Source organism: Typopeltis vanoorti, chromosome 26 (genome assembly GCF_054136105.1).
Source record: "Typopeltis vanoorti isolate ZY-2024b chromosome 26, IOZ_Tvanoo_1.0, whole genome shotgun sequence".
NCBI lineage: Eukaryota > Metazoa > Arthropoda > Arachnida > Uropygi > Thelyphonidae > Typopeltis > Typopeltis vanoorti.
Window position 1 is genome coordinate 4,628,399 of NC_143574.1, and position 13,669 is coordinate 4,642,067.

General features: G+C 34.8%; 1 protein-coding gene across 1 annotated transcript in view; it reads left to right on the forward strand.

Moving 5' to 3' along the window:
- LOC150092282 (transcription elongation factor A N-terminal and central domain-containing protein 2-like) overlaps positions 1-1,627 on the forward strand; it is a 38,440-nt gene extending 36,813 nt beyond the window's left edge. The window contains exon 5 of the mRNA XM_090414884.1: positions 1,217-1,627. Within this exon, the coding sequence (XP_090271010.1) occupies positions 1,217-1,405 (189 nt within the window). The 3' untranslated portion in view covers positions 1,406-1,627. The remainder of the gene's footprint in view (positions 1-1,216) is intronic.
- The last annotated feature ends 12,042 nt before the right edge of the window (positions 1,628-13,669 follow it).

Below are 13,669 nucleotides of genomic sequence, written 5' to 3' on the forward strand. Positions count from 1 at the left end.
TTCCCCCCTCCAAAGTTTATAGTGAAAAAATTGGCAGTGGCATTTGCCTCTGTTAATAAAATAATTCAGTTGTGTGAAGAATGAAACCCTGACATCGAAAGATTTAGCAAAGTAGAAAGAATGATGTAAGCTGCAATTGCTTCCTACAGAGAAATTAATGTACAAAAGTAAAGGCAAACTGTGCAGACTAAGTTGGGTGTAATATATATATATTTTAAAGCAGCTCACTGCTGCTTGCCACTTCACTCTTTGAAGAGGAGCCTAGATCTTCCATAAGTTACGCATCTGATTGAATCATTTTCAGAACGCTTTGTTGTATTTCCTGAATTTGAAGAATTTGTTGTTGATGACATAGCCACCTCAGTTAATAAAGCAGCAACTTTGAACAGTTACTCTTTTTTCATGTTTCCAGCTGATTATTTTACTCGGCTGGTAAGTGCACAGAAGTACTCTACACTTCTCCTGATTATTACAGTATAGTACTGCAACAGTACGGTACTTATGTACAAATTTTATAATTTGTACATAAGATAATTTTAACAAATTTTTTTACTAAGAGTAAATTTAGCTAAAAATAGAATAAAACACTCCTACATATTTTGGTATTCAGGCATGTTAATTGTTAACATATCCTTATGGTTCATATAGTGATTTCTGACTTATGACTTACAGTGAAATCATCGGAAAGAAACCCCATTGTAAGTCAAGGACTGACTATAATTGCAAAAGCATTTTACTGTGATAGCTTTGAAAAAACTTTGTACATAGTGCAGAAAATGTATTGAAAGGGCAGGAGGTTTTGGTGACAAATACATGTGAAAATAAAATAGTTGCAAATAACCTTTGTTTTATATGTCATTGACATATTGTTTTTGATGGTAAGCTATTACAATAGAGCCAAAACTTTTGGAACATCCTGTGCTACATTCAGAGTTTTGCTAGATTTTATGTCGCAGTGCATTAGTAATATTCAAATCTAATGAATCAAAAATTTATACTAACGCGAAAATTCATAATTCAAAAATTACTGCTGCAAGACTGCAGCAGTAAATTACTGCACTGTGCATGTATGTAGTTGGAGTACCATGCTTTTACTTGATACTTAGTATAAAAAAAAGCAGTATAATAACAAAAGTTATTATTCAGATGATGAGTTTGATAATTGAGATATCTAGTCTTGCTTTTATTAATATAATATTTCTTTTTGTTTTCATAGGAGAACAGTAAGTTATGTGAACAGTTGGAGAGGGAAATTTTTTACATCTGTGATCGTTTACTCACATCATCATACAAAAAAACTGTAAGGAAAGTTGTCTTTACACTTCAGAACAATGATCACGTGAGAACTAGTATTCTGGAAGGAACAGTTAGTCCAGTTGAGTTTGTAATGCAGTATAAAAGGTGATAACATACATCATGCAACACTGTGGTATTTTCTTCATTATTTAGCAGTATTTTGATAAACTTCAAAGCTTGCAGTTGATCCTAATATAATGTGCCAGTTACATTACTAGAACTGTATGTTATATAGAAAAATATCAAATGAATAATAGAAAAATACTGTTACATTCTGAGACAATAAAATTTTATATTTTAGCAAAATAAAAAGTAGCCAGTTACAGTGAAATTAATTGCAGAATTTTAAAATTGGAGATTTTTTTTGAGTTGATTTGGGAATACACAGTATTACTGATTTTTTTTTTTAAGTAGTTAAATCTGTTATTTACCTGACTTGGCTATAAGATGGTAAATAGATGCTTCATTTTCTTGTTAGGCTCTAGATTGTCTTCTCAATTTATGTGTGGTCTTTACTGTCATTTGCAAAACTTTTTTTCTTATACCTTTGTCATCCATTTCACCTACTTCATTGTCTGTGATATTGTGCATTCTCCCAAACTCTTTTTACATACTTTAGGGCCATTATTCTCCAACCTTTTGTGTATCACTGCATACAAATTAAAACATTTGCACAGCACATTGAAGAATCATTATGTACTAGTTTTTTCAAACTCTTAACTTTACATATTTTGCATGGGACACCAAATGAATTCAAAATTCATTTGGTGTCCCATGTCATTCTTTGTCATAAAGATTTTTTTTATAATATCATAACAATAACCAATAGAGAATGTCCACGAGTCACATCTTGACAGGCATGGATCGTATAAAGGCGGATACTAATACCCGATACCAGAGTTTTATTTTAGAATTTGGTGAGAAGGTAAAGAGAAAAAAATAATCAGAAAGTAAAATAATTAATTTGTTCAACAAGAGACGTGTGCTTGTTTCCTCGAACACCACTTTTTTAAGTCTGGGTCAATGTGTGAAAGAATTATGTGTAATTCCTGATCAAGACTTATTATACATGATCTCTTCAAATTCTTAATTGTGACCCTCACTGAGAAAGTTTATTCACAGAGATAGGTTGTAGCAAATGGTAGTCTCAATTGCTTTTTTCCAGAAGACAGAAAATCTTCTTTTAGCATTCAATCAGAATTCAGATAACTAAATATGTTTAAACTGAACTTAAAGGTTTTGGTTATTCTTCAAATCTAGGAGCTCTTCCTTTTCTTCCATTGAAAGTTCAAAGTCAAAAATATTTTCTGATAGTGAAGTAAATGGATTTTGAATCCAATCGAAATAAACATTAAAACCATTATTAACTTCATTTTTCCAAAGCTGGATTTTAGATTTGAATCCATTAACTTTATCAGTAGAAGTTAATATATTTTAGTTTGAGGTTTGCATTTTTTGATTAATTTGTTAAGATGCTTAAATACATCAGATAGGTATGCCATTTTTGAAGCCAATAGTTGTAATTTTAAAAATGCAAATGAGCCATTTATAAAAAAAAAAAAAAAAAAAAGTTCTTTAAGTTCATGAATGCTTGTGAAAACTCCATCCCTGGACAGCTAACACAGTTCAGTGTGGAATAGAAAAGATTGATGTTATGATTCCACTTCTTCCTGTAAGGTTGCAAAAAAGTGGGACTGATGAAGTTTCCATTTTAATGATTTTTTTTTTTTTTAATGTGGTTCCAACCTGTGAAAGGTTATTAATAAAGCTATAGTACATTTGTACCTTGAGTGGATTAAGGATGTTTTTTTGAATTTTTTTTAATCATTTATATATATATAAATTTAATCAAGGAAAAGAAGGAGTAGCCATAGTATTCAACACAAAATACGAGGCTAATCTTCTTGAATGGCAGTCAGTCTCAAGTAGAGTAATGTGGGCAAATATGAGAATGGGGAACTGGACAATGAGACTTATTTGTGCCTATGGTCCCACAGAAGGTTCTACTAAGGTAGAAGTGGAGGAATTTTTTGAGGCTTCAGAAAAAGCAACTGACACAATGAAAAATGAAAAGTTAGTCCTTGTTGGGGATCTAAATAGTAGAGTAGGAAATGATTGTGAGACATACAAAAATATTTTGGGAAAATTTGGAGAAAAGAGCAAAGCTAATAATAATGGCAAATATCTGTTGGATTTCTGCTCAGGACATGGACTGGTTATTACTAACACCATGTTCCAACATAAAAATGTGCACAAATTCACATGGAGAGAAGAGGCTAGGAATAAGAAAAGTCTCATTGACTATGTTATTGTTGATAGTGATGTTTTCTCCCTGGTGCAGGACACCAGAGTGTACAGAGGATTTGAAATTGGAAGTGATCACTATTTAGTCTTGAGCAGGATAAAATTGAATTTCATATTGAAAAGAATAACATGTAAGAAAGTTTTAAAGCGAATAAAAGTTGAGCAGCTCACAGATGTGAACTGTAGACTAAAATACAGAAATATTATTGAAAAGAAAATGAAAGAGTTTGAGAACAGGAATCAAACCTTGGAGATTCAGTGGCAAACTCTGAAGGAAACATTGATTGATTCTGCCAGAGAGGCATGTGGTGAGGTTGTGTGCAAGGATAAAAAAATCAGAACTCCCTGGTGGACACAGGAAGTTAAAGAGGTTGTGAAGGAAAAGAAGAAAGCATATCAAAAGTTCCTGGCAAATAAGTCAGCTTTTACTCTTACAGAATACAGAGACAAATGTAAGAAAGCTAAGCAGTGTGTAAAACTAGCTAAACAAAAGTCATGGGAGGACTTTGGCAAGAATATAGAAAATAAATATCAAGAAGGTGGCAAAATATTCTGGAGGTTGTTGAAGAAGCTTAGGAATGGAGGAAAGAGTGCTGTAAAAGGAATTAGAGATGATAAAGGTGAAATGAAAACAGGAGAAAAAGATATCCTTGAAGTATGGAGTAATTACTTTGAAAAACTGCTAAATGAAACAAGCAGTGATGATAGCACAGTGATAAAAAACACTGACCAGGCATGCAGTCAGGAATACATATCCATACTTGAAGTAGAAAAAGCCATCAGGAGTAGATGATATTCGACCAGAAATGCTTAAGTATGGTGGTATAAGAGTCTTACAGTGGCTGCACTGCATAGTTCAGAAAGCCTGGACAGAGGGACGAATTCCCGATGATTGGAGTAGAGCTCTCATAGTACCCATATATAAAAAGGGAAATAAAACTGAATGTGAGAATTACAGAGGTATTTCTCTACTGAGTGTTCCTGGCAAGATCTATGCAAGTATACTTGAGAAACGGTTGAGAATTGTGGAAGAAAAGCTTGGCGAAGAACAAGCTGGATTCAGGCCAAATAGAGGCTGTCAGGATCAGATCTTCACTTTACGACAAATAGTCGAGAAAGCATGGGAATATAACAAAGATCTGTATTTAAGTTTTGTCGATTTGGAAAAGGCATATGACAAGGTGCCAAGAGAGAAGCTATTCAATACGCTGCAGTTATATGGTGTCAATGGGGCATTATATCAAGCAATACTTAGTCTTTATTTGAGTTGTGAGTCAGCAGTTAGAATTGAAGGAAGTACAGGAAGATGGTTTAATGTTAAATCTGGTGGACAAGGATGTACATTATCCCCTCTGTTATTCATTATCTATATGGATCACATTATGAAGGAATGTGGTATTAAACCTGATATCAAAATTGGAGATGTTAATGTCAGCTCTTTGCTTTATGCGGATGATGTTATACTTCTAAATAAATCCGCCACAAGTCTGCAAGATTCTCTGACTAAATTGAATAGCTGTTGTAATAGATATGGTATGAAGGTCAGCAATAAAAAGACAAAGACAATGAAAATAGGCAGAATCATTGAAAATGTCAACTGTGTTGTGAATGGAGAACCTGTGGAACAAGTAAAACAATTCAGCTACTTAGGCACAATTTTTACTGAAGATGGTAAACTAAATATAGAAATAGACAACAGAATCAGCAAAGCTGGTATCGTGGGAAGTCAATTGAATAAATTCATATGGAATAAGAAAGAAATTAGTCGGAACACTAAATTAGCTGTATACAAGACTGTGTTCAAACCAATTTTAACTTATGGATCTGAGAGCTGGGTAAAACACTTGACCAAAGACTAGAGACCGCAGGTATGAGAGTCCTGAGAAAGATTAGAGGCGTGAACAGATGGCATCAATGGCAATATCATATTAAAAATGAGGATATTAGGAAAGAACTTGACATTGTCAGCATCCAAGAATGCATTAGCAGAGCTAATCTCAGGTGGTATGGTCACTTAAATAGAATGGGAGAGGAAAGATTAGCAAAACAAGTGTTCTCTGCCAGGTTGGCAGCAAAACGACCCAGAGGAAGACCAAGATATAGGTGGATTGATACGGTACAAAGTGCCTTAGACGATAGAAATATAAGATCTGATAATGTTGGAGTCTTGACAAGTAACAGACTGATTTGGAGGAAAATTGTAGATGGGAAGTTAGTAATGATGTAATTTTTTCATGTAGTACTGTCATATCCTGTACACCCCTTGAGGGTACATGGCAGGAATTTGATGATGATGATAAATTTAAAAAAAAAAAAAAAATTTTTTTTTTTTATGTAGTCTGGAAAGTCTGCTCTAGAGACCAACCATGGAACATTTTCAAGCTGCTTCAGGCCTCCAATAAGCAGGACAGTGGTCTGGTCTCACATCAGGTGATGAAATCCATCTCCTGCCTAAAGACAATCACAAATATCTATGAATCACATGGCAGAATTTGAACCTGTGACCTGTTGGTTGGAGAGTGGGTACACTAATCACTCAGCCAACCAGACTGGTAGATGTGGAAATTTAATGTAGACATTAAATCTGGTGACAATGTCTTTGCCATAAGAGCCTCTCTGTGAACACAATTGTGTCAATTAAATGTTAGTTTTTAGACTGAACTTTTGAAGCCAAGTCGCTAACTCTTCCCATCATTACAGTTGCACTATTTGTACATAGACTTGTGCAGTTTATCTATGAGATATTTTTTGTTTCAAAGTATTCATTGATTACTATAAATATTTCTTTTCTAGTTGCCTGTTTGGGAAGTTCCTTGTAGAATAAATACTGTCCTTCAAGCATTTTTCTTCTGGAATTCTAATAAGGGCTAGTAGCAGACCCAAATTACTGACATCTGTTGTTTTCTTCAATAGGCATAGTGCTATTGCATGTAGAACTTTGGAACTTTTTGTTGGTTTGATTACAGAAAAAACTTTATACCAAATAATTTAGTCAATTCAAGAAATAAACACGGGAAATCAGTCAAATTAGAACAAATTTAATATTGGAAAAACATCAAGAGAAATATGGCAGGGATATATTCCATCATCATCACTACATTTTTAATAATGTACATAAATAGTGATTTGGAAAAATACAAAAAAAATTTGCAAATGACCAAATTGTGTTAGCTATATTAGAAGATTTACAAATATTACTAAATCTCAGAACAGTATAGTATGAAAATATCCCGAGAAAAACAAATTATGGCTTTCAATAAAAACTGCAGAATTAAAAAATAGAAACTGGAGAGATGAAATTCCTATGAAGGATAGCAGGCTATATACTCTGGGACAGAAAAAAAAAAAAAAAAAAAAGGAAGCATAGAAGTATGTTAAGAACTAAAAATACTCAGTATTAGATAAAATACCACTTAGTTTGGAGGACATAACCTAAACTAGGGGCAACCAAGAAAAGGATGGAATGAGACTGGAACAGACCACTATGCTTAAATCCCTGAAAGGAGGAGGAGGATGAATCATTTTCAAAGGAGAAGCCCAGTAAAGAGGGAAACAGTGATTGATAATAAATCTATTATACAGAGGTGAAAAAAAGATGTAGACATTAAAACATCTCATTTTGTTAAGGTAAAAATGGCATAATAAATATTTAAGCCATTCTTACTAAAAAACAGGAGGCTCAATAATATCCTATCTCAACCACTTTATTATATGGAATGTAAAAAAGAAACTAATTCGAACTGCAGACATGAAATTCCTAAGAAAAACAGTTGACTATATTATGTTGGGATCACAAAACAAATGAAGAAATTTTACAATCTATAAATTCAATGCTAAAGAGTGTTGAATATTACAGATATAAACTTCTTTAAGCAAGCAGCTTCCAGTAATGATGTGGACAAATTTCAAAATGGGGAATTGGTTAGTGAGACTTATTTGTGCCTAAGTTCCCACAGAAGGTGGATGTGGAAGATTTTTTGAATCAGTAGAGAAGGGAGCTGACAAAAAATCCTCCACTTCCACAGACATAAGAAAAAAGGAAATCTTAACAGCAGAGTTGAAAACTGATGCCATTATTTGCCTCAAACATCTATAGGTATGGTAAGTACCTGCTATATTTCGGTTTAGGACATGGACTAATTAGTCATTACTGATATGTTCCAGCATAAAGATGTCACAAATGTCAGAGGTTGACTAATGCAGGAATCCATCAAAGAAAGGCTTAGGAAAAAAAGTTCCTCTAGTTGGCTTCTAGAACCCATATTTCTTTGGATGCAAGTCCATGTGTGTCCACTTGGCTACACAGGCCTTATATACAAATATTATTGAGGGGTAAAATGAAAGAGTTTGAAAGCAAGAGCCAAACCTTGCAAACACAACAAAATCTGAAGAAAATATTGATTCATCCAGGAGGGTATGTAGTGAACTGCATGTAGAACAGTAAACTCTAAACTTTGTGGTGGGCGTCCTGAAGAGAGGGAAGGGGGAAACATATTGAAAGTTCCTAGAAACTAAGTTGCAGCCACCCCGAGAGAGAGTATAGAGAAGAATGTAATAAAACCTAAGTGTAAAAAATAGCAAAACGAAAGTTGGGAAGAACATTATTACAACTGCCAGTCAGGACATTAGTCCATCATGGGTGGTCTTACTCAGTGATATATCACATTGAACTTCACTCACCTGCAATGCATTCCACTCTACCATGCCATGGATGGATGGCCTTTCATTCAAACCTCCTCTCACCTTGAACTGTTTTTATAATCTCCTAAATTAATCACTAATAATATCCCCTCTTTTACACTTGTTCATCAAACCATGCAGCTTAATACCTGAACTTCTCCCCATTAATAACATTTTATAGTACTAATATTGCTTTAGTCATTTGTCTCTAGATCATCTTCAGTATGCCCCCATCACAATGGAAACTTTTTTTTTTTTTTTTTACATTTGACGTCCGTAGACGCTGTATGGTCACTGCCATACCTCACATGATTTTGGCAGTGATATCTTCTGCTAGAATAAGTGGTAGGGTCGCAGATTCCCTTTTGCACAAAGTTTGTAGGACAATCACAAACATCCATGCCCAAGGCAGGATTTGAACCCGGCGTCTTGGCTGGAGAGCAGACATGCTAACCACTCGGCCAATGGAAACTAGGTTACCAAATTTGAGCACACCAGCTCGTGTGCTGTGCTCCTTATCATAGTAGCAATATGCTGTGATTCTTGTGACACTTGCTATGCTCTAAACCTCTGACCATGGTTAAGTCACTCCACATCCACTTCCTGAAGCAGTTCTATCAATGAAGTGTACTTACAAACATCAACATTACTCCTTCTAATTCACTATAATCTTGTAATATTAGCAAACAACTGATATCCAGTCAAGCTTATTATCCAGCTTATTAATGAAATATCATTAATAAGCTTACTGCATGAGTCCTGCAGCACAAAGTCCTTTACCCAAATTCATTCATTTCATCGCCATATAAAAAATGCAACTAGCTTAGTTAAAAAAAAAAAAAAAAAATCTGTCCTGGAACTATGCTTGTGCATACTGTATAATCTTTCCACTTATAAATGTATCATTGTGCAGATAACAAAAAATGTTTTGGAGGCTATTTGAAAAAGCTAAGAAATGGAGGAGTATGCTGTGATTACAAAGATGATGTATAAACTGAAGATAACTACTTCAAGCATCCAGAACATCTTTAATTTGAAATGCCGTTAAAAGGATGACAGAACCATGCTAGAAAATATTCAAGAGAAATGCAGTCAGGAGTATATATATATATTATATTAATACTTACTTCATGACCTAAGTATTAATATAATACTTAGGTCATGAAAGCCATTAGAAATCCGAAATGTAGGAAGCCAACTGGAGTAAATATTTGATATGCAATCAGAAATACCGAGTTTCTGATTAGAGGCACTTAAAAAAAAAAAAAAAAAAAAAAAAAAAAAAAAACAGTGGCAGGGAAGGGCTAATTTTTTGTGTTATTAAACAAAGGCACTGATGTAAATTTGTATCATTTTCTCTTTTTCATTGTACTTCTGTTTTCTATGTCAACTTTCATATGTTGGTATTACGTAAATATTTAATTCTTACTTTGTATACTGATTATATGTTATTTAGCTATAGACATTATTATATTCAATAAGGATAAATAAATTTCTTAAATCAGTTTGTTTCAAGATATCGTTAATAGCTTTAAAATTGACATAACAAAAAAAAAAGTTTGTTTTTCTTATATGACTTATTATTAGGATATTTTGTATGAGAACAATCAAGGCACATGAACATGTATTAATTTTTGAGATATTCACAAGTTTTCCTGACACAAAAAAACAACAGTTACATGCAAGTCCATGTTTTTCTGAAGCCTAAGTGTACAAAAAAAATAAATAAATAACATAAAAATCCTATCCAGTAATTTAACAAACATTCCCCCCCCCCCCTGAAATGAAGGAAGAAAGCAAAGATGCCATATGGATGTTGACCAGTGGTTGCTTGTGTATGCTTATATGATTAAAGGAAAGCACAGGAATAATAGTGGCAGCTCTGGAGCATTGCCCATGAAACTGCTGATTAGACAATGCAGAAACAGAGCACCTATGAGAAAGTAACTGTAGAGTTTTTTTTTTTGGTGGGGGGGGGGGGGGGAATCACCAATGATCGAATTGCCTTCATCTGTGTACCATCAAGAATTGTTAGGAAGTTTATGGGTGCATCTCCTCAAATCTGAGAACAGTATTCTGAGGTCAGTCAGTTGGAGTTGAAATTTATAGTGTTGAAGTTAAGTGTTTTGAATGAAAAAGAATACAAAGTTTTTTGGAGGCTGTGGATGTAATATGTTAAGACGGATGTGAAAATCAGCCTGAGAAGGGGGGAACTGATCCTAACTGGAATTCTGAACATCAAAAGAGGGGTGAAGTAGAATTTTCTTCTGTGTAATAAGACAAGACTTGAGAATTGTGAGGAGAGACATTGATGTATAGAAGGAAGAGCTTGGGACAAGAGTACAGAACTTTGGGATCACCAGTACTGAAAACTGCTAAGAGGAAGCATTCCCCTGTAACACACACAATGAACAACCAAAGGGGAAGCTAGCAGTCTGATCACAACAGAGAGATGCTATCTGAGCAGGAGACTTAATTAGTATCAAGATTAATGAGGATTTTTCTGATGTCCTCCCTGGTGAAAGATCAGAAGAGGCATCTGTGAGCAGTTTGAGATATCAAAGAACCTGATTTGCATTTGTACAAGAATTGGAGGAAAAGACTGATGCCAAGAGATCTACATTCAATTTGGGTAATGTTATCATGGTACTATCAGGATGTGTGAGAGAACAGAAGTTGCATTCAACAGCTTTAGTAAGGGACCAGAAGTTGAGGTGGCATGCTTGAGGTACACTATGCCCTTACAAAGTCTGCTTTGGACTTGTTTCAGGTTATATTGGATAAGAAGCAGCTGGAGTTTTTGACTTGGGCCATTGGATATAGGTTGGATTTTTATCACAGATTGCAAAGGCACATTTTTCTTAGAAAACCAGGACTTGGATAAAGGTTGGAAAGTTTGCACAGAGTAAGGAATGAATGATTATATTTCAGTTATTTGGTCAGAACAAGTGTTTTGATCAGGAGAGTGGAAAAAGTAATCAGACAATGGAAAAGAGGCAAAAAAAATTTCAGGTCATCCCACCTAGCACCATTGGGTATGAGGCTAAGAGGAGATCAATCAAATGAAGATATGAATAAGGTTAAGGTCAGAGTTGCCAAAAGGAGAGTAGACATTTATAGTGTATTTGAAGAGAGCTGGTTAAGAAAATGACCAGTGCTGGAAGCATGAAGAATCTGGCATGTTGGTTGGTAAGTTTGTTAGATTATAAAGCAAATGATTTGGCTGCATTTCTGGCATGCTCTGTGAAGCCAGAAAAGGAGAGCCAGTTTGTATTATGAACAGTAAAGTCTCCTACGAAGATAATTTCACTGTATGAAATTAACTTTTAGAAATGAAAGAGGGTAGGATGATTGAATTAGGAGAGCAGCCAATGAAAAGCTATATAAAGCAAGTTAAGAAAATCCTGAGCCACATTATAGGTGTATGGTACTTTTGTGGTTGGGTGAAGAATAGCAGATCATATAAATATGATTTTAGATGCCTTAAGTGGTAGTGTATATCATTAATGTTTGTTTGTATAGATGTGCCAGATGTTGGGGAAATGAATGTGGAAGGGTTTATTATTGGATGAAATTTTGGTGTTATTTTATTATTATTTTTTTTTAAAGCATATATAAAGGCTTATTATTAGGGTTTTCTGCCATTACTAACAATACCTTCTTAAAGTATTAAGCACTCGCACCTTTTGCAGCTTAAGGGTCTTAAGGCTTAAGGGGGTGCTTAAGGGTCAAAGCTGTATAACTGAGAGGAGACCTCCACATAGCCTTTAAAGGAATGTGGAGAACCGACCAGGGCTTCTGACCTAATGTCCAATCCTCACCTTCTCGTGGTGCACCCTGTTGGGTATCTACTTTGATACTGAACGAACGAGGATGGGCTGGCAATTTGGGATTTAGCCGATCAAATTGTATTCTTATTGGTTAAACCAAAATAAAAAAAAATGATGGTACAACATGACAAAATTTCATGCCGGCTGGGGCGTCGCCCGGTTAAACAAGGCCCCCGTTGTTTTCGCCAGGGAACCAGGGCGAACAGCGAAAAGTCAGCTACTGGAACAAATCTGAAAACAAACCCCAACTCAACATCGCCAGAGTTAAAGATCGGTACTATCAACGTAAGAAGCCTGAATGGCAAAGAAATGGAGCTAGCTGAGGAATTAGATAAGTACCAGATCGACATAATAGGGGTGACTGAAACAAAAAAGACCAAAACTGGTGAGATCTTTCTGAGCAATAAATACAAAATGTTATATTCAGGCAATAACAATCAAGGAAAAGAAGGAGTAGCCATAGTATTCAACACAAAATACGAGGCTAATCTTCTTGAATGGCAGTCAGTCTCAAGTAGAGTAATGTGGGCAAATATGAGAATGGGGAACTGGACAATGAGACTTATTTGTGCCTATGGTCCCACAGAAGGTTCTGCTAAGGTAGAAGTGGAGGAATTTTTTGAGGCTTTAGAAAAGCAACTGACACAATGAAAAAGGAAAAGTTGGTCCTTGTTGGGGATCTAAATAGTAGAGTAGGAAATGAATGTGAGACATACAAAAATATTTTGGGAAAATTTGGAGAAAAGAGCAAAGTTAATAATAATGGCAAATATCTGTTGGATTTCTGCTCAGGACATGGACTGGTTATTACTAACACCATGTTCCAACATAAAAATGTGCACAAATTCACATGGAGAGAAGAGGCTAGGAATAAGAAAAGTCTCATTGACTATGTTATTGTTGATAGTGATGTTTTCTCCCTGGTGCAGGACACCAGAGTGTACAGAGGATTTGAAATTGGAAGTGATCACTATTTAGTCTTGAGCAGGATAAAATTGAATTTCATATCGAAAAGAATAACATGTAAGAAAGTTTTAAAGCGAATAAAAGTTGAGCAGCTCTCAGATGTAAACTGTAGACTAAAATACAGAAATATTATTGAAAAGAAAATGAAAGAGTTTGAGAACAGGAATCAAACCTTGGAGATTCAGTGGCAAACTCTGAAGGAAACATTGATTGATTCTGCCAGAGAGGCATGTGGTGAGGTTGTGTGCAAAGATAAAAAAATCAGAACTCCCTGGTGGACACAGGAAGTTAAAGAGGCAGTGAAGGAAAAGAAGAAAGCATATCAAAAGTTCCTGGCAAATAAGTCAGCTTTTACTCTTACAGAATACAGAGACAAATGTAAGAAAGCTAAACAGTGTGTAAAACTAGCTAAACAAAAGTCATGGGAGGACTTTGGCAAGAATATAGAAAATAAATATCAAGAAGGTGGCAAAATATTCTGGAGGTTGTTGAAGCTTAGGAATGGAGGAAAGAGTGCTGTAAAAGGAATTAGAGATGATAAAGGTGAAATGAAAACAGGAGAAAAAGATATCCTTGAAGTATGGAGTAATTAC